Source organism: Syngnathus scovelli, chromosome 2 (genome assembly GCF_024217435.2).
Source record: "Syngnathus scovelli strain Florida chromosome 2, RoL_Ssco_1.2, whole genome shotgun sequence".
NCBI classification, from domain to species: Eukaryota; Metazoa; Chordata; class Actinopteri; order Syngnathiformes; family Syngnathidae; genus Syngnathus; species Syngnathus scovelli.
In genome coordinates, this window is record NC_090848.1 from 8,514,816 (window position 1) to 8,536,365 (window position 21,550).

At 44.5% G+C, this 21,550-nt stretch overlaps 2 protein-coding genes across 3 annotated transcripts; one reads left to right on the forward strand and one right to left on the reverse strand.

Moving 5' to 3' along the window:
- Positions 1–1,630: 1,630 nt before the first annotated feature.
- On the reverse strand, positions 1,631–12,429 carry si:dkey-70p6.1 (uncharacterized protein LOC570575 homolog). 2 transcript variants are annotated; one of them, XM_049755915.2, is made up of 7 exons: positions 11,978–12,429; positions 8,434–8,666; positions 7,478–7,535; positions 7,067–7,145; positions 5,987–6,336; positions 5,027–5,164; positions 1,631–4,434 (listed from the first exon to the last, which is right to left on the reverse strand). In XM_049755915.2, exons 2-7 carry the CDS (start codon positions 8,565–8,567, stop codon positions 3,895–3,897), a joined length of 1,299 nt encoding a protein of 432 aa, XP_049611872.1. In that variant the 5' UTR covers positions 8,568–8,666; positions 11,978–12,429; the 3' UTR covers positions 1,631–3,894. The 2 variants fall into 2 exon arrangements, with proteins under 2 accessions (XP_049611872.1, XP_049611871.1); XM_049755914.2 differs by having other exon boundaries at positions 5,987–6,453; positions 11,978–12,428.
- Positions 12,430–13,848: 1,419 nt separating this feature from the next.
- Positions 13,849–19,598, forward strand: ythdf1 (YTH N6-methyladenosine RNA binding protein F1). The gene is made up of 5 exons (XM_049755919.1): positions 13,849–14,299; positions 14,575–14,602; positions 15,041–15,135; positions 15,272–16,909; positions 18,283–19,598. The coding sequence occupies exons 1-5, from the start codon at positions 14,270–14,272 to the stop codon at positions 18,295–18,297; spliced, it is 1,806 nt and encodes a 601-aa protein (XP_049611876.1). The 5' UTR covers positions 13,849–14,269; the 3' UTR covers positions 18,298–19,598.
- Positions 19,599–21,550: the final 1,952 nt, after the last annotated feature.

Below are 21,550 nucleotides of genomic sequence, written 5' to 3' on the forward strand. Positions count from 1 at the left end.
AGGCCGTGAAGGGATCCATAAATCTGTAAAAATACCATATGCACATTTAAGATAGCTGCCCACTGGCCTCAGCCATGAGGGACCTGTTCACTTAAGCCCTAACCCTCAGTCCAGTTACATCTCATAATACTGTTTAAAAAAAATAATCTTAAATGTACTGATGTTCTTAAAGTATGTGCATTGTTCCAAAAGTTACTCTAAAAGCTACTTTTTTACTTTTGTTGCCTACGGTTTAAAACGGGTCATTTCTACCTCTTACAGCAATAATATATAGATTTTTTAAAATTATTATCGGTACAGTGCTTCCAGTGTGAGTACTTAAGCCACTTTAGCATAAACACGGAAAAGCGTCGAATTTGCCAACTTTGTTGTCATACACTTAACGTCCTACAGGGGTCAGTGGTGATTATAAATAGTCAGCACTCAAGAACAGCAAGCGATTTCCTCCGCGCACCTCATTTAGGGACGCTTATTTCCACATTCATCCATCAGCAACGCTTGTCCTTTGCAGAAGGTACGGAGGGTGTGTACGAATCAAACGATCAACGTGTCATTTATGGGTTTGCAACAAAAAAGAGCAGCACAAGTCATGTTTATCCCCACGAACGCATGGATGCACGCGTCGTGATGACTGCGTGATTCTAATGATCTCTCATCCGATGTGACCTTTTCCTCGACTGCGAGTCTCTATGATGAGTCCGACGCTCTCATCCATGCATTCATTCAATTCGCACTATGGCGAAGACGTGTGGTCCCCCACCCCCACACATCCACGCGTGTTTGGGCTCGCTACGCGGATGTCACACGACGTACGCACGCACGCCGCGTCTTTCAAGACAGCGCGAGTAGACTCACTCGACCACGTGATTCCTGCCTCAAGGTTAACCTGTTGCCATGGAGACAAAGCCACCAATGAAAATTCGGCAGACTGTTGCGATGTCGGCGGCAAGCTTTTTGTTTTAATGGGGTGACCTATTTTCACCCCCGTCGTCCTTCCGAGTCCCCCCTTCTCCTGTTCCACTTGCGCACGAGCACACGCGGCTCTTCAGACGTACGCAGATGGAAAAAAAACACGCACAAGACACTGACAACGATTTTAACCCTTGTTACTGTTTATTTTCCATGCACATATCATTGGTGGGCAATGAAGGTCCTTAATATACTATTTTTTTTCTGAAATGTATCTACCTGCCTTTCATTGATAAAGGGATAGCAACATAATTCCTGCAAATCTACCGCCAGGTCATTCACAGTTATCAAAGTCATGACCTAGACATCAACGACACAACCTAACAATTTAATTTGAAGTTCTATGTCGTTTACGATCCAGCCGGTGGACGTCTGTTGTCATATGTTACAATGGAGGAGCTAGAAACGCAAACCTGTGGAACCTCCTGGACGCTCGATCCTCGCGCTTCGATGCGCATTTAAGATGAGATGCTTCTTAATATGGCGTTGTGAAAACAAGTATTCTTTTAGATGATGCGAAAAGTTTGAGAACCACGGTAACATTTGCGCATTATTAATCAAAAGCACTGTTGACATGAAACTTTTTCGCATCCAAAACTTCAAATTGAACTCTTTTGGCTTTGTTTTTTTTTTTTAATAAGCGAGACTATGAGATAAAGCATCTGTTTTTAAAGTGCCACTTTATTACAAAAGTATAAACTTGACTGACATTTCATGAATAGTAATCTTGATATAAAACATTACAATCTTTTGCACTTAGCACTTGAATCACACGCTGCTGGAGTACAAGACCCTGTAGTCTGAAGAGCAAACACAAAACATGAGCTGCCGCCACACAGACTGACTCAAGTGGGCGGGGCCATCCAGCCAGCCATCCGTCCGCTCGGATGGGCGCCGCCCGAGTTTTACGATTTCAAGAAAAACAATAAACAACACACGGGATTTCCTTTTTTTGTTTGTTTGTTAATTTTTACATTGCAGCTGTTTGTGTCACAAGATTACTCATTCCATTACACAATTAAACATCATAGAAAAAGATAGATTTCTTGACACTGAGGATATATTTATTATTCTTTCTCTTTTGTAATATACATACACATTGCATCAACATACAGTATAACCACACGCTTTGCTGGGAATATTTGGTCAAATGGAATCATAGTCCAGGATGTCTTCTCATGTATTTTCCTCTCCTTATTTCATTTGAACACAGACAGAAGAGCGAGTGTTTGTCAATGGAGGAGTGACCAGATGCGACTTATACACACCAGCACGACGGCAGCTTTGGCAAAACCCAAGCCAACGTTATATGAACACAAGGTAGCGACGGAATGATGAGGTGAGTGAGTCGAGCCAGCGTGTTCACCCTTAAAGACTCGAGCGGTTTAGTCCTCTTTGCGTTGCAGAAGGACTCGAAAGTGGCCTTTTGCTCTACAAAGAAATAAAGCAACACACTGGCAAAAGAAACTGCCAACAACAACAGAAAATAAAAACATTAATAGAGGTACAACTCGACAGTGTTTGATTTTTTTTTTTTTTTTTCCCCAACCTGCTTTTTTTTTTTTTTTTTTTAGCATGCAATTCGTAGCAGGCAAAGTGCAGGACAGGCTCAACAAAGTAAAACAGCTCATTTACAGACAGCAGTGGAGAGAGAGACAGTGTTCAGTCCATGTTACGCCGGACATGATGCAGAGAAGAGTCGGGTCCGAGATGAAAATGCTTGGTGCCAGTGTTAAGGAGGAATGCAAAAAAAGTGTGCCATTAGTTCTTTCTTAAAGGGCGATTTAACCCAAGATGTCAAAACTTTGTTAGATTTTTAATTTGCATATCTTTTCATCAGCTGCTGTTTACTTAGAGCTAAGGATTTGTTCTAAAAAGAAATATTTAAAACGGGATTTGCAAGTGCCTGTTCTTTCGCTTGATTTGTACAGTAAATTATTTATGAATTTATCAAAATAGTAGCCGAAAAAGAAGAAATGCACATCGAGAACCTAACCGAATGTTTTGACAGCTTGGGTTTGGTTCCCCAGGAAGTTAGAATACTCTCATAATTGTTTCTCTTGGTCCCTGAGCTTTTCAGTATTTTGACGAGTAATTCACTCCTTTGAATAATTGAAGCCGCATCCTGAATCCCATCATAACCAACTTCAGGAGAAGGCCCACTCAAAAGTGCTACCAAATATTTCTCAAGGCTGTGCTTTTTTTTTTCTTAAATTATTATTTCTCCGCCCCATCAAGGACTATTACCCGCTAGAAATGAGGAAGAATTTCCGTTTCTCTCTTCCATGTGCTTTACACACTTGTCGTCTACGGATGAACGAGTGCTACTGGTACCTACTGATTGCTCTGCAATGCTTTTGTGCTCACAACCTTTGGATTCCTTCGAAGCTTTCCAGATTGGACTAAGCCCCGGCCATAACATATAAACCTTGGTATTTAAGGCCGCTGGAGCCCAGGAAAGGCATGACGTAATGTAAACAGCGTGTGTTTGTCGTGTTGTGTTTGTGTGTGTGTCAGGGAGAGGGACAGGGCACGAGAGGAACTCAACCGTCAATACTTGTGGTATAGGCCAGCGATTCCCAACCTCTATGTCACGACACGAGTGATACAATTGCACTTTATCGCTCTGAAAGAAAATAATTTACTGCAAATAATGTTTTGAAAGTTTATTCTCTCATTTTTTTTTATCAAAAAATATATGAATGAGTGGGAGGCATGTGGTTAGAGAAAATGAAAATAAGGAAAAAAGGAGCGCAATTAAATAGGGGGTTTCACAACTCAAGGAGGAAAGGAAAATCGGAATCTGTACCGTCTATCAAAATAAAGCCCCTAATGTCAAAGATGCCTCGGATGAATAAAGGTTGGGAAAGACCGGTGGTTGCGGCCCCTCGACGGAAAGGGGCCGGCGTGGCAGCCCGCCCCTCCTCAGAGCCCCGTGACATACATCTCCATGCCGTCGTTGAAGGTGAAGATGGTGGTGGTGCTGGAGGTGGTGGAGCCCTGCTTGACGTCACCAATGCTCTCGTACAGGCTCTCCCCGGGCAGCAGCAGGGCTTTGGCGGGCAGGTGTTGTAATTTGGGGTTGTGCTGCGTGGGTGGCGGAGGAGGCGGTTGCTGCTGCTGCAAAGGCTGCTGCGCCTTCTTCCTCCTGGGCCGCAAGGTGGCGCACGTGTTGGGCGCTCGCTCTCGCCTCCAACCGACTCCGCCTTCCAGGTTCTCGTAGGCCGGCTCGCACTCCTCCGTCCCAAAGGACTCGTAGCAGTGGTCGTCCAGGGAGCCTGCGGGCACTTTGCCCTCCTGAGGGGCCCACGTCTGGGGCTTGACCACTACGCTAAAGCCCCCGTCGCGTTCCCGGTCCCGGTCGGGGCGACCCAAGGTCCTGAAGCCGGGATTGGACGGCGGCGATCCGGGTACAGCTCGTTTCTTCTTGGCCGGCTTACACACCTTGGAATACATCTCAGCCACCTGAAATTTGGAGATGATACAATTTTGGGGAATTTCAATTTTGGGTTCAGACAATCACGCACCTGCGCTCCAACTCAAATAAACGCCCGGCCGTCCATTGAAAGTGCATCGGTGGTTGGGTCTATTTTTGAAGCCTTGGTGGTGCGTGCGACCACAGTAACATTAATCTGTGTGAAACTATTATCCCTGTAAATTGATTCAGAGATTTTGTTTCAGTCTTTTTTGTAAGCTATTTATTTAAGTCATTAGAATAATCATCGCAGCCCTAATTGAGTTTAAAAAAAATCTCATTAATGAGCCTGACATAAACACTGTTTTACAGATTGTCAGCTTACTTCAGTTTTTTTCGCTTGTTTTGAATTAAAGTGTCGAGATGTGACTCGGGGCAGATCTTTTCACCCTGAAAAATACTATTTGCCCTATCACTGCAACAATTATTTTATAAATTATTTTAGCAAATGTTTTGTATTTTTCCAAAACAATGATATTATTTCATGTGGATTAATGGATTGCTTTTAGTTTAACATATTACAGTTGATGAATGTCAAAGCGGCACTTTTTTTGTAGATGGTTCAATGAAGCCGATACTCACCACTGCAGCAGATGGTTGGATGTTCTCCATGGTGTGCGCCCCCAGAGGTACCAGGGCCTTATTGTGGAGCATGAGGACATCTTCATCCTCTGGAGGCTTCCAAATGTACTGCTCTCCATTTCCCATAAACATCACTTCCTGTCAGCAGAGCAACCAGTTACATACGAGCTACCGCATCACACAAAATGAAGGACTCCGAAGTGCGCAACCCTACACACAAGGGGGTAAATTGTTTTAAATGTGCCCCCAAGAAATAACATGCACATAAAAATGCTCCTCCTTGCAGAATGGACCAAAAAAGTCGCTTTTAGGTCTTTTTGGGTTATTTGGAGTGTGGGTGACTCACTTTCAGCATCTTGCATCATCCGCTAGAAATGTGTGCTGAGTGGCTCAGCAACAGACGGTGCACGTGTAATCCTGTCAAGCTAATTTGGGGTCGTGACATATAGTTTGAACTCTGTGACCTGACACGGGCAACAAATGTCTCCCGCTGTGACTTGGAGGGGAGCGGATGGCGTGGTATTGTGATACAAAGCATTCAATCTGCGTGCGCATCTGCTGTGGTCGTGACTCGACGATTCACACGTGGTCGCGAGTGTACATGCACTCATCATGGGCATGAATCTCATTTTACAGATTTTGATAGTTCTTTTGACCACAATAGAAAGATTATAAAACCCAAGAGTAATCGTTGAAACGCCACAGAGGGTCTGAGCAGAGATTTGAACCCAGAACCGACTATAAAATGCCACTGAATTAAGTTTCCACTATTGCGGTGGAAAGGGTGGATCGAACTGACACGCCCCTAAAATCTTCATAAATGCTTGTATTAATAGTTTGAACCATGAATATAGCACAGTACAATCCCAGAGCAGTTTGATATGTAGTTAGAAACTCGTTTTACAACTTTACTCTTAAGATGTTCTCTGACAAAATGGCACATCAACACAAGGCACCAACCTTGGGGAATGATGGCACATTAAAGGCATCCATGTTCCTGCGGGGCAACTTTGTGCTGTGAGGATGTGGCGGCGGAGGGGCAGGGTGAGAAGGCGGGGGGTGTTGCGGTGGCGGCGGCACCGGCGGGTCCCCCGTGTCTGTCCCGCTGTCCCTCTTCTGGGGCGCCTTGTCCGCTCTCCTCAGCTTCCTGACGCAGGCGTACTCCGCCGTCTCTTGTGGGTGAGGCGCGGACACCACCTGGGCTTCGGATTCAGGAAGGCCCCCTTCCACGTCTCCGTCCGGGTCGGGTGGCGCCGGGGTGTTGGCAGGGACGGCCGGAGGGGCCGGAGTGTCCGTCTGACCGGCCCTGCCTACCATGGCATAGAGCGCGTCGTCAGTTCGCGTGGCGGAGGAGCTTCGGCCCACTTCTGAGTAAGTGTGCTCTCCGTCCTCTCCAGTCCCGGAGGGAATCTGGGGAAGCTGCCTGCCTTGAGAGCGAAGGATCACAGTTAGACCAGCGGAAAGTTCTCTCTACTGGTTTTGGATGCCTCCGCAGAACTCGTGTTGGTACCAGTCACCATAAAGCAGGGGTGGCCAAACTACAGCTTGTAAAGTAATTAGATTACTCATCAAAATAACCCCTTTAAAATATCCTTTAATTATGCTACTGATTGTTTGATTTTAAAAGTAATTTTAGTTTTAACAAGGGTCACTGGATAGATATTTTTTGCACCCATGAGCAGTTGTCGTGTTCGTCAATAAAACTTAGGGATGTAAATCGTAGCTTAGCGTGCTAACTTTGCACATACCAGGTAGGTATGTCACAGGTTTAACTTGGCCACATTAACAGTAGTGCAAAAACAAAATGGCGGCAGGAATTTAGTTTTCTCTGAGCGGCACAAAGTCTGATTTTCTTAGGACTATTATTTAAATCGGTTTGCTTCAAATTTTCTCAACATTTATTCTTGGAAAGTACCTCCACCCTTCCCTTCTACAAGGAACAACGCAAATTCTTCGGACGCTATTTAAAAATCTGTCACCCAATGACCGCACAACTCAAAGGAGAGGGAAAAAAATTTAGCGAGTGAAAGACTTACTTACTTTTGCCATTGCAGTTCATCTTGTTCATCTCGGTGTCTGATTTACTGATGGACCGTAGCTTGGACTGCCTGAGTATACCCTGATGACACGCACGCACGCACACACACACAAGGGCCTGTTAAAGACTACAGTAATCAAGATGAAAGACGTGAATGATATGTTTCTCTGGAGAATAGACCTTTTCATAATGTTTGTAAACAGTAGAAGCCAGGCTATATACTTCTTGGTGATTGACTACCGCTGACTTAAACTGAAAACGATGACACCAATTTGTTGTGTTTGGAGTTCCGCCGCCAGATGTACCCCAAAAGGTTCAAGCATTATTTTTTCAATAACTTAAAAATAATAATTGTACTGTACATCATGCTGAAAAGGTCTATAGAGTTGCTTCATCCAAACCAGGATGCCTACCATGTCCATGAGACGGTGTTTCCCACCTTCACTGGGGACATTGTGTGTCTTTCCCTTCCTGTGGTGAATACAAGTCACACGTGTTTACAAACTCTATAACGTGATTCATAATTGTTTGACAAATGTTTGTGTTTGTTTCTATTGCACGTGGTTGCGGTTAGCATAAAAAAGTGTCAAGAAATTATTACGTAACAAGAAGTGAAGGTCAATGGTCAATCATGAGTACCTCTTCCAAGTGTATGTGTACTGATTATGAGCATACATCAGAGTACACAATAGCAAAACATACTAGCAGAGGTGGGGGACTTGAATCATATGACTTAATTGGTGTGTGTCATCTACAAAAAATAAAATCATGTTTTTGTCATAACAGTCAGTACAACCTGTCCGTTTAACGGTTCTTTTGTTGATAAGCTCTTGGAGGGAGTGAAGAATCAGACCAGGAATGAGTTCAGTTTTCCATAAAGAAGATTAGCAATTCATAGACAGGGGATTTACAGTGAGCTTGACATCATTCAACAAGAGTCTTCCTCTTGGATCTGTCGCTTTTTAGGTGTCTCTTGCTCTGCTCACAAAGTGTAGAGAATTTACATCTGTTTTCTTGAGCGCATTGGTCCTGACCTTTGGTCTTTTTAAAATGGAGCAATGAAAAACATCACCAATGTTTTTCCTCACGTTTTCTTGAAGAGGTATCCGCCTGGTCAAATCCCCAAGTCAAATGTGAAGGAGCCAGATGGCCCACATCTTCTGGTATGAACTATCCCAAACATAACAATAAGCACAGGAGCTAGTTCTTTACACATATGAATGTCAATCAATATGGTGATGACAATGTGTGATGGAGTGGTGCCCTAGCTCCCGCTATTGACTAGCCGCCACTGCCTGCAAAATGTTCTGACTTAAACGTGACAGTACCCCACCTCTTGTCTACCATGTAGCGTTCCACATAATCGTACCTCTGGCAGCCCACGCAGAGTACCACGATGAGGATGGTGACTACGAAGGCTGAGGCGGCAGCGATGGCACCCAGCAGCAGGACCTTGCCATAGGGAGGAGCCGTGAAGTTCAGCCCGTCCTGCATGGAGGCCATGTGGGAGCGCTGGCGCTCACTTGTTCTCACACGCGCTCACACTCACACTCTCGGCCTCACGCTCATGCACACAGGCAAGGGCCACGCTCTCTCGGGGATCTGCGATCACAAGGTACAGTGTGCTGCTTCAGTTAACACACAATCAATCTCTGTGTATCACTGTGCTCTGTTCCAAAATCAGCCTGCAATAGGTGAAAATCTGCGATGTACTGACTATATCATCATTTTTCCTCTAGCAATTAAGTCAAAATGGTGCTTGTTGTCAAGTGAGCTGAGTTCACTGCCACCATATATGTTTGTATCAAATCATTGTCCAAGCACAAAAAAAGGTGGATCACTTGCACGTCAAGGCACCACAGTATAAATTTATATTTCTAGACATGGACATGCATGCAAGAAAAAAAATGCACCCTGCACTTGTTAATTGGAAAGTCACAACAAGGCTTCTGGTCACCTAAGGAACAATCATAGCAGCCCGGCTGTCGTTATCTCTTTTTTGAAGTGACTAAAAGGCCCGGCAGAGTTGAGGGTAATGTGTGAGAAGAAAGGGGAAGGTGTGGGTGGAGATAAAAGTAGGAGAGCCGCGGGGGGGGGCACGATTACAATAGGCGTGGGAGTCGTCAGGTATTTGAAGACGCTCCAACGCGGAGGACAACAAGAGCACCTTTCTTCCCTGGCCACGTCCGCCGCTCCCCGCCCATCCATGACGCCTCCCAGCACCCCCACCCCTCCTGCACCTGCCTGCGGTGCTGAGCCAGAGTGACGCCTCAGCACTGCAGTCTAATCTCAGGGCCGGGAGCCAATCAATTGGATGAGAGTGAGGAAAAAACGCCGGGCTGCCTTCTCGAGACTACAGCGTCATTCATGTGCAACATCAGACATTCAACCACCTCCAAATGTCACAACAGCGAGGCTCAAGTGTTCCACACATGCAACGATTTCTCAACACCTAATCGAATTATTAAACAGCTATTTTAATCATTTAGAGACATTAAGTTAAAATATTGTTGCAACTATCATTAGAAACAATTATTCCATCAATTGTTTCCTCAATTAATCTGATTGGAAATAGACATTTAATGCCAGTTACAGGTCATATACACACTACGGCTGCAAATAATGATTATTTCTTGTGTCGATTATGGTAACATTTTTCCTATTATTTGATTATAATTCAGTCATTGGTTTGTCGAAAAATATGCCAAATTTGTAGCTTTATCCCCCCCCAAAAAAGCAGACCTCTAATTCATGATGGATGGATGGATGGATGGATGGATGGATGGATGGATGGATGGATGGATGGATGGATGGATGGATGGATGGATGGATGGATGGATGGATGGATGGATGGATGGATGGATGGATGGATGGATGGATGGATGGATGGATGGATGGATGGATGGATGGATGGATGGATGGATGGATGGATGGATGGATGGATGGATGGATGGACGCCACCTTAGGGGATAACTTTAAAGTTTACAGAATACTTTGATGCCAATTTAATAGCCTTGGTAGGCTTTTATTTTGACTTCTAGCTTGGCTTGTGTTTTGACATTTAGGCTTGCTTTATCACATTTTAGTGCCATCATATATTGTAATTGTTACGAACATCCACACAAATAAACAAATCATTTTAAATCTTATTCAATTTCGGAAGTAAAGCACAATTTACTTAGGCTATTGTATGATACGGCAGTTTGCAGCATCGAAACGTAAATATTGACGTCTCACAATGCTCACGAGACGTCAAATGCAGTCGGACATTTTAAATTTATATAGAAAGAAATGTAGGTTATTTATTTATTTATTTATTTATTTATTTATTTATTTATTTATTACCACCTAGATTTACTGGCAACAGTTGAATAAGTGGTGTTAAAATTTAAACTATACCTCATGTGATATTGATCAATTTCTTTTTAACCATCAAATAATACCAAATAATAAATTTCTAGTCTAAACACTAATCAGGGGAAAACAATTTTGCAAATTTATTTTTTGTCTGATTATTTGACAGAATAAGTATCAGAATAATCAACTATTGATTATTGGATAATGCCAGTTGTAATGTGTTCAGGTCAGATCACCTGTTGAACTGGTTAATGAAATGCAGTCAAGCATGTAGCCCGATTTTATTGGCAATTCGCCTCTTTTCTGATCGCGAGCACATGCATGAGAGCGGCCACAAAGTCAACAGAGAATTAAGGTGTAGGCTAATCCTTACAAAAATAGAATGTGTGTGTGTGTGTGTGTGGAGGGGGGGGGGGTATTTAACCCACCAATACTGGAGGGTTTTTTTTACGTTTCTAGGAACATGTGCTGCATCTATATGCGTGTCCATTATTAATAACACGAGCTGCCTGTAGCCAGCGGCCTGCCAATCTGCACAGGTTTTGATCAACCACCTGGGAGTTCACACATGGCGGAGCGAAAACCTCAGCGTCTGCGTGACACAAATAACTGAGCGCGCGCGCGCTTGCGCGTGTGTTGGGGGATTCTATTGTGTGAGGATGTGAATTAGGTCAAATGTTGGCTTGCAAAAACGATTAACCGTGCGCCCCGTGAGGAAGAACCCTGAAGTGGAAGAGGGGAAGCTCATCTTTCCCTTTATGCTGTCGCGCAAAACGACAACCTTGCATTATACATACATATATTATGTTTTTTTTTTTTAATCTGGTTATTGAAGCTTTCAAAAGTGCCAGGCCCTGACGGATAACCTCACGTTCTTCCCTTCCTCCTCATCCCTTTTTCCCGTGTGCTTGCGCTCGACTGGATGCGCTTTGTGATAGCAGCCACAGCGGGCATCCGTCATTGGCTGCCTCTTGGCTCCTAGTGCGAAAAGAAGGAAGCGAGCGGGTGACAACAGGTTACAAAAGCAGCCAGAAAGCGGAATGGCAACGAAATGATGCAAGTCCTCACGTCCCCGCTTTAAGCTCACATCAAAAGGAGAGGATGTCCCTGAGGTCAGCAGGACAACTCAAAGACCCCCGCCACCTCCCCCCAACCCACCCAGCAGCATCCCCTGAGGGGCGTCGGATGGGTTTGCAAACAGAAACCTTAATTATCCCTCTGCGCATGGAAATGTGACATCGGAGGTATCTGCGTTAACCCCCTTTTGGGGTGGTGGGGGTAGCTAATGCAGCACAGGGGACGGACGGAGGGAGGGGGTTCTGCACACGTGTCCGCGCCTTAAACGCGTGACCAGCGTGGACGTGGGGAGACTTGAGCACAAAAGAAAACGCGAAACATGGAACAACACGTCCGCATTAATAATGCATGCGTTATGTAGTCCGACGTTAAGCACACATGACGCCCCCCACACCCACCCCACTTCACACACGCACACGTACACACGCACGCGCGCACACACCCTTCAGGCATTGCGCTAAACCATCGCGTCTACTCACTCAGCTCCGAGGTTCGGAAAAGCGCACCATGAGCCCGTCCTTTGGGTTCAGCTCGTCGGACCAGCAACCGCCCTCCAGCCAGCATAATCGATCAAGGTGCATGCGACGCAACGAGCATCCCTCCGTCCCTCCGTGGCCGTTGGCTCTTCACGCAGCACCAATGCACCGCATTGCATTTGGCATCCTCTTTTTTTGTGTGTGTTGCCCGCTGACCCCCGGTAACAGCGGGCTCTTGCTTCACAGCCAGTTGGTGTTGGGGTAGGTAAAGAGTGGGTTGGGGTCGCCTGGGCAGAGCTACAGAATCTCCACGCGCATTCGCCTCCGACGTCCCTCAAGCCCCCGCCATCATCACCACTCGCGTCGCGTCCTCTGGGCTACCGAGCTTCCATGTGACACAGCAGGCACAGTTTGCAGGAGACTACCGGATCTCGTGTGTCGTTCCCTTCTGACGCCATCTAGCGACAGAGGGGGAATTGCGCCTCTGATGGTGCCTCTTGTTAACGTTGCTATCCACCCTACTCGGTATTAAACTATGTAGTTTAATATTAAACAAGCTATATAATGAGCTCATGAAAATATACTCCTGGAAAAAGATGATAAATCTCAAATTTCAGTCGATGTTTGAGTATCATGCACATGATTTTGTTGCTCCTGACGCACCATGACTCCCCAAATCCAAAAACAGCTACAATTGTTACGACAATATACACTAATCGCTTGGAACAGTTAATTATTTATGCCATTGAATTATTTATCAAATGCTTTATTAGAATTTGTGTGTTTTATGTCATTACAAAAATAAAATACATTTATTTTTATGCGTCACATATTAAAAGAATAAAGTTGCACATTTGTAAGAAAAAATTAGAATCCCCCAAATATGTTTTTGATTCAAATAAATTGTGTTTCGAAATAAAAGTTCTATATTTTGTTGACTATAGTAGTCATATTACGATACAAAAAATAATAATAATGGTATACTATACAGTACATATTGCATAAACCTTCTCCTTGTTTCGTTCTATAGTATTCACACGTTTTCCCCTCTACCCGCATGTTCTGCTGTTGTTGCCACCTAGTGGTGTCTTCTGACAATTGCAGAGAAGGCAACCAACCTATCAGAGGGAGGCCGACGCTGTTGCTGCCTCCAACCTTTCCAAACGGGTAACAAAAACCCCATCTTTCAAAAAGTGCTTGCTTTTGAAACCACTCTGCCAATGTAATACAACCCTCGGCAAAGGATGCTATTTTAAGAGTCATATATTTTTTTAGGGAAAATGTTGAATATTTTCAAGATATATACAATTCGAATATTTTTTTTAGATCTGAATCGTAATCTTCTGAGAGAAAAATTATACATACATATATTCCTGAACTAGACTTATCAAATGTGTTGTCGTTTATTAAACTTTTAAAACAAACAGTACTTAAAACAGTAAATTCAAATTGCAGTAAAAAGTAGGAGTTTGGCATTGATTCTTTTATGTACCACGAGAGGGAGCCCGTGTACCACTTGAAGTGCGATCATCACATTATCTTACACCATGTACGCCTGAAAATATTCTTAGTATTACAAGTGCATTAACATTTGCAAATGTAACAGAAACTTGCAAAACAAATAACAAAACATTAAAAGCTTTAACTCTATAAGATAAATGCCTTCCTTCACTGGGAAGTCAAGAGGAAAGGCAGGAGGGCAAAGACACCAGGGAAAATGCATGTCAACAGTGATCCAGTGACATGATATTAAAGTTTTGGCTACTTTTGGTCAAAGTAATAGGAAGACGGGTTTAGTAGTAACGATACTAGCAAATGTACTACACCGCTCGGTTGCGAGAGAAGCGTCGTTTACGTAAGCTGCGTCACTTCCGGCTAACAGACCCGGTGGAAGGAAGCTCGCCGTTCAGCTAAGTTAGCACTAGCAGGGCCACCGCCGAGGCAGCTCGCCTCCACTCTTAATGTGACGGTGGCTACGGTTGGCTAAAAAAATATTTATATTTATGCTTGCTATTGACAGGACTGCCTGTTTTGGACTGTCAGTAGCGAAAGACGACGACGACAAAAAAGCGAGGCCGCTTCTCCGCGCTTGCTGCTGCTGCTGCTGCCGCCGCCGCTGGGGCTGCTGCCGCTGCTGCTACAAGTACCACAAGTACTACAAGTCAAACAGGGACGCTGGCTAATTACTACTGTAGCAAATTGACATCCGAGCATCACCACCAAAAAGGCTACTCTCTCACTGCACGAATTGTCCGGGGAGGGGGGGTTCCAAACACAACAACAGCTGGACGATCCATGATGTCCGCCGCCAGCATTGACCCGCAGGTTAGCAGCAAGAATATGTTCAAGCATGCATGTGGCAGATGTACACAACTCCGACTGAGTTAACTGTTAACTAAGGCTAGATAACTGCTTGTAATCAAGGCTTGCCTGGACAACAGTTCCCAGTAGCTTTCTGATAATTTTAGAATCATGGATGGTTGTTGTTATTATTGTTATTGTTTCAGAAGCCCAGGTACGATACTGTCAGATTTGCACGATCACGTGACGCTTCATTCACTCTCTTCTCTTCCTCCCTCACATGCATCCATTCTGCTAAGATCTCGAAAGGACAAGATGCCAGCAAAGGTAAGAAATGAATGAGCCTCGCCCCGGAATAATGATGCTATACTCAAGCTGAAAATGCCACCGTTACTTCAAATAACATCACGAATCACATCACAATTGAGCAAACTTGAGTCATCAAGGGCTTGACTGCCTGGTGCCTACCTGAAGTAGAATCCGCATAACCAACAAGTGCGTGCAAGCAGAACCAAAGCGTGGCTTCGCTTGTGTTTTTGCATGTACTTTTTAACAAATCCAACAAAAGCTATTTAATTAGAAGAACGTTTAGGAGACGCTGTAAATTGAGAGTTGACTAGGTTGCCAAGCAGTGCGGCAACACGGACGAATATGGTCTTATGGGAAAGAAATTCCCTCAGTATTCAATTTGTTGTCCTCTGTGAGCAGTAATATCCACTGTACTCTGCCGTGCATGTTTTTGACAGAATTTGTATCTTATTGCAGGCTTTCCAGTGTCAGTGCAGAACGGTTCTCTGCACCAGAAGGACACGGTCCACGATAATGACTTTGAGCCCTATCTCACTGGCCAATCCAACCAGGTGGGTCGCTTGCATTGTGAGACCACTGATATTTATTTTAGATGAAGTGTGCACGAACTTCAGTCCAAACTGCTGAACCGAGCCAAGTTTCCTCCATCTTGTTGTTTATGACTTGTAATTTTGTTACTGTCTGCAGAATAACAGCTATCAATCCATGACCGACCCTTACTTGTCCAGCTACTATGCCCCCTCCATTGGGTTCCCCTACCCCCTCAGTGAGGCTCCGTGGTCCACAGGTGGTGACCCACCTATCCCCTACCTGACGCCTTATGCGCCCCTCAGCAACGGGGACCACCACTTCATGCACGATACGGTATTTGGCCAGCCAGGGGGACTCAGCAGCAGCATTTATCCGCACAGGTTTAACTTTTTCCCAGAGAACCCGGCCTTCTCCGCCTGGGGCACCAGCGGTTCTCAGGGCCAGCAGACCCAGAGCTCAGCCTACGGGGGAAGTTACAGCTACCCGCCCAGCTCCTTGGGAGGCACTTTAGTCCCAGATGGCCAGACGGGGTTCCATAGCGACACCCTCAGTAAGGCCCCGGGTATGAACAACCTGGAGCAGGGTATGCTGAGCCTTAAAATCGGCGGGGATGTGACGGCCGGGGGCTCGGGCGTGAAGACGGCCGGCTCGGTGATTGGCGGCGGCGGTGTTGCCGTCGCCGCGGGCAACGGGGGCACGGTGGGCATGCCGCCCCCAAAACCTACGTCGTGGGCCGCCATCGCGAGTAAACCCGCCAAATTGCAGCAACAAAAGACCAAAAACAAACTCAGCGCGCCCATCGGTGGCGGCCCGCTCCCCCCGGCGCCGGTCAAACACAACATGGTGGACATTGACACGTGGGATAATAAAGTTTCCGTCACAAAGATGGCCGCTCCTTTGCAGCACCATCACCACCACCACCACCAACAGCAGCACCAGCCGCAGCCGCTTCATTCTCACCCCGGCAGCCTCCTACCCCCCCTGCAGCAGTCGCTCCAGTCGGCCCAGTCTCTGGTCCAGCAAATGACCATGCCGGGTCCCCCGCCTCCCCCGATGCAGTCCTACCAGAACCACAACTCGGCTCCGGCGCCACAGACCCGCTGGGTGGCCCCTCGCAATCGCAACTTATGCTATGGCGGCGGGAGCTTGGACAGCAGCGGTTCGTCCAGCGGCGGGGTCGGTAATGGCTGCGGCGGCGGCGGCTGCGGGGGACCCGAACCGGGCTCCGAATCACACCCGGTGCTGGAGAAGCTGCGCGCGGCCCACAGTTACAACCCGAAGGATTTTGAGTGGAACCTGAAAAATGGCCGCGTGTTCATCATCAAGAGCTACTCGGAAGACGACATCCATCGCTCTATCAAGTACTCCATCTGGTGCAGCACGGAGCACGGCAACAAACGCTTGGACTTGGCCTTCAGGACCATGAACTCTAAAGGTCCTGTGTATTTGTTGTTCAGCGTCAACGGCAGCGGCCATTTCTGCGGCGTGGCGGAAATGCGCTCGCCCGTGGACTACGGCACCAGCGCCGGCGTTTGGGCGCAGGACAAGTGGAAGGGCAAGTTTGACGTGAACTGGTTGTTTGTTAAAGACGTGCCCAATAGCCAGTTGCGCCACATCCGCCTGGAGAACAACGACAACAAGCCGGTCACCAACTCTCGCGACACTCAAGAGGTCCCTCTGGAGAAGGCCAAGCAGGTGCTCAAGATCATTGCCACCTACAAACACACCACCTCCATCTTTGATGACTTTTCCCACTATGAGAGGAAGCAGGAGGAGGAGGAAGTGGTGAAAAAGGTCAGTGTTGCGTCCGCTGCATCCCAATTCATCCATTTCAGTCCCCCGTAAAACGTCAGCAAAAGTCTTTGTAACCTGCTGAAGAAAAAAATATTTGTCAAATTAACAACTTTTTTTAAAGTATTTTTTGTCAATGTTTATGTAGCTAGATAAGATAATAATAATTCTACATTTTTCTCTTTTTTTTGTATACATTTGGAAAATATTATCATTTATTGACGACTGTTGCAAATCATAATCTGAGTGCAAGTTGAACAGTGCTATGAATCCATGTCATTTACACTTGAGAATGACCGATAGTTTGACATTTCCGTATCAATTTGGAATTCTTGACAACCAACAACCAAACTATAATAACTATGTCTACTACTCACATATACGTATTCATAGTAGGTGCAAAATAGTCATCTTGGCATAAAAATCTGGAATTTTCTTTTCAGCAGAGACAAATTTTTCCAATCCAAATGCCTTTGTTGATAAAAAGCTAGCTCCAGGGCTTCATTTGGTTCTTTCATCCTTCTTGTGTGGCTCTCTGTGACTTTGGCAAATAAGGACTACTTTGTTTCAAGTTAAATCACGATATGTTTTTAGTTTTCCAAATGCATTTGTAACTACAAAGAAACATTTGTAGATCATTTATTTTTTGTCACCCAAAAATATTTGTCACAAGCGCCCATGTGCAAGACGTGACGCCAAGATTTAGATCAGCAACTCTCTAAGTAAACCATAAAATACAGAAGAAAAGAGAATGCTACGTGAACTATATTCAAAACAAACGTTGCTTACATAGCCGATAGCTTACAATGGTGTTCCGATGCAGGTGACGACTTAGAGCGCTAATATGTCGAATGCGGCGCTGTACGCTGAGGCTCGGGAGCAAAAATCACATTGGCTATTATTTAGAAAATATTTTATATATTACTTTAAGATGTTAAGTGGATTAGTCCTTAAATCAATGCAAGAAATGCTCACTGAGACACATTTGGACAGATTTGAAAACAATATTTCAGGCCTCTGCATGCACAAAGTCAGAGATCTTTGAGTTCATGTCATGAAAAATGAGTACAAAAATTCCTGCAAGTCATGATTATTTGACTTGATTAAAATGCCAATTATTTTTTGATGTCGTCACCCAAAGTAAAACCAGATGATGGTAAAGATTTTGCTTTGGTTCAACATTGTTGATCTGCTTTCATAGAGGACTACAGAATCAGAACAGTATGTGTTGTATTGCTGAAAATGTGTTTGAAATCAAAAAAGTATTCAAAACTTTCAGTTTCCCAAATAACTGTTGTACTTGTAGTTGCAAACAATATTTGGTGTGTCATGCCACTGTATAATAGCGACAAAGCCGCCTTTTGCTCTCCTTGCAGGATCGTCAGAAGTAAACAGCGCCCCCTGGTGGAACGCTCCATGGCAACTCCTGCTGGGATGGACACTCAAATGAAATTCCCATTTAACAGAAAACAAACAAGGAGACACGTGATATATTTTCTATTTAATTTTGGCCCACTTTGGCCGCCCTGCCCCCGTATCCTAAACCCTGAGTATCATTTTTAGGAAGTGTGAAGCTTGAAGTTTCTTCAGTGTTACATACTTTCTGTGTTTTTGTTTGGGGGGGGGGGGGGGGGGGTGCTTTTTGCTGCCAGAACTTGCATCATTTATAGAATAAGTAACACGTGCACGTCTGGTTTCTAAAATCTCATGACAACACGCTGCTGATATTCAGTGACTGTTCACTTTGTGGTTTGTGAGTTTGGACAAATGTGAAGTGCTTGTGTTGGTGAATCTCGCGAGTGAACAACACTAAAGTCTGCTCTGTGTGCGCGTGTGGTCACTTGTGTTTAGTATTACGACAAAATATTTTTCTCACCTTTGCTTTAGGAACGTGCGCAGCGCAAATCTACAAAGTTAAAGAAATAGTCTGGAAGGATGCGGCGGCTAATATGAAATGGAGCATTGAGGTGGAGAACGCATGTAAATCTCCAGCGCAGAGCCTTAAAACGCTTCTTTTCAGCACAAACGAACAGATTGGGGGTGATTTGATTTGTCACGGCGATTCAGGGAATTTGTGCATCTCAAGGTGGTCCCTCTCTTTCTTATTCAAAGGTGAACGTAACCGATGGATCGATGTCCCGTTTTGGTAGTTTTCTTTTTGCGTCTCGTCAAAATCTGGAGATGTAGCATGTAATGCTTTTAAAACCGTCACTTGGTTTTGTTTCTCGTTCTTTATCAACTTACTAGTTATTAATACTGGCATCAGTTCCATCGCTGTGACCTTTCCCCTCGCCCTCCGCCATCAGATAATATAAGCTTTAATGTACTGGCATTTCTAACTGCAAACGCCTCAAATGTTTAACTGTAGCATTATACTTAACTGATTTATCGTACGTGTATGGAAACCCAGAGGCTAGCTTATATGCTATATGTTTATTGTGATGTTATGTTTCTTTCTTTGTCTTTTTTTAAAAATAACTTGCAGTGTTGTCTGTGTGTGTGCGCGCATGAGTGTGGAAGTAAAGAGAGGGAGAATGACTGTGGTGCGACCAGAGCTATATAACAGTATTGGATTATTGAAAAAGTATGCAAAAAAAGTTTAATGTCACCCCTGAATTAAATGTCATTATCAGAGGTCACTATCACATTCTTATATTTGATCATATTCATTATTAAAGATATACTTATCTGGCGTGCCTTGTTTTTATTTGTAGAGCAACTGCAGATAGGGCTGAACGTAGTTAAAAAAAAAAGCAGAATTGAGATTTTTCTGGCAGATAATGTAATTTTGATTCAATGATTAATTTTCAATATTCACTATCGTAACATGGACAAACATGACAGAAAATTACATCACATTTAAATAAAATATATTTAATAATGCAAATACACTAAACATTGTGAGGGAGCCAGTCAATTTTTAAAAAAATATAATGATTCAATAAAAGGCAATGCAATCCTCAAATTTACAACTGTAAACGCGATTTCTATTCAAATCCCAAACAGCTTTTGAGCACGCTCCTAGAAAATGTCCTCCGTTTATGGAGGACGCCATATGTATCTGAATGTGCTGAATTTGTTGGTCCATCCTTCCGCATGCAGGGTTGCCCACTGATTCCTCTCTTGGCATTCACCGCGTGCCTTAATCGTTCTCGTGTGCAATCAAGGTCCACCGTGAACACAAGGAGAGGCATCTATTTGCACAAACACACCGGAACAAACGAGGAAGGTTTTCAGGCCCGAATTGCCCATGTCGTCTGCAGTTCTGCGATTGAATTGCACAAAGCCGCAAGCTGGCTGGCTGGCTGGAAGGCCCAGGTTGCCGCGGACGATTCCGTTGGCCTCCTGACATATTGGGACTCCATTGTCTGGAATGCAGCTCATGAAATACTTCTCTTCTCCCCTGACTGCATGACGCGCACTACGGGTGGAATTCGGTGGTCAGCCGCCGGGCTGGGACGTGCGTGACCCGGGCGTCCCAGCTCGTCCTGCGGCTCCGTGGTGCGCTGACCGTGGTGCTGAAAAAGTGGATTTGCTGTGGCGGAAAGAATAGAGGAGGGATTAAATAGATTTAACTTGAAGCGCAGAAGTGTACGACAACCTCGCCGCCATTTTGGATGTGTCAACGTGGCTCAGTTTCTTTCTTTGTTTTTGCTAATACGCTTGCTCATTTACTGCCCACCCAACAATACATTTCTGGGGGCACATGAAATGCATGGGGTGGGGGTTGTGTGGCAATTATTAGTAATACCCTACAAACAGTACTTTGCTTCATATATTGGAGATCTTCAAGACAGAGCTCATCTGATTAGTGTGAAACCATTGTATTATGTCATTCTAAATCAATTTCACAAATTTTATTTGCTGATTTTATGACTATTACGATAGTCCCATACGATATTTTTATTTATCTCATTTTATTACATTACATGCAATTTTGCTCTCTACAACCTGGAACAGCATTCTGGAGAGGTGAATGGACAGCAGAGGGCGTGACTCACCTGTCAAATCTGACAGGTGAGCCACGCCTTCATCCATTAGCTGATAAAGACGCGTCACTACCACACCTGTGACACACTGATGAAGGCGGAAGAAACCACCGAAACATGTCAGGTAAAGAACCTAAAACAATTTGTTTGATATAAAAGAAACCAGTGAAGTGATTAAAAAAGGAAAAACAAAATGAACTTAGTACAATAATTACATGCATTTTTGTTGTTGTTGCATGACTGTCCCATGCATCAGGCTACTGCAGTGACTACGGCTCTGGTTATTTACAAATATGTACATATTTTAGACATTTCGTACCACATTACACAATGCCAAACAAAACAATAACACATTTTTTTAATTTGATTTTTAATCATCCAAGATGTTTTACTGTCATTCACACAAACACACACACACACACACACACTATTCGCTAACTTCTAACTTCTCCGTAACGCTAGCATAAGCTTACTTTTTAACTTAACTTGCAATGCTTGCTTACAAGATGTGTTCATAAATATTGTGAGGGGATTTATTTTGTTACGTGCTCTGTATGGTTGTATGGGCAAGTCTTCTGCTGTTGACATCTTTTGATCAATCAAAAGATTTGCAGCGCAAGAAAACTTCAAATATGTCCGGAAACATCTCATTTGC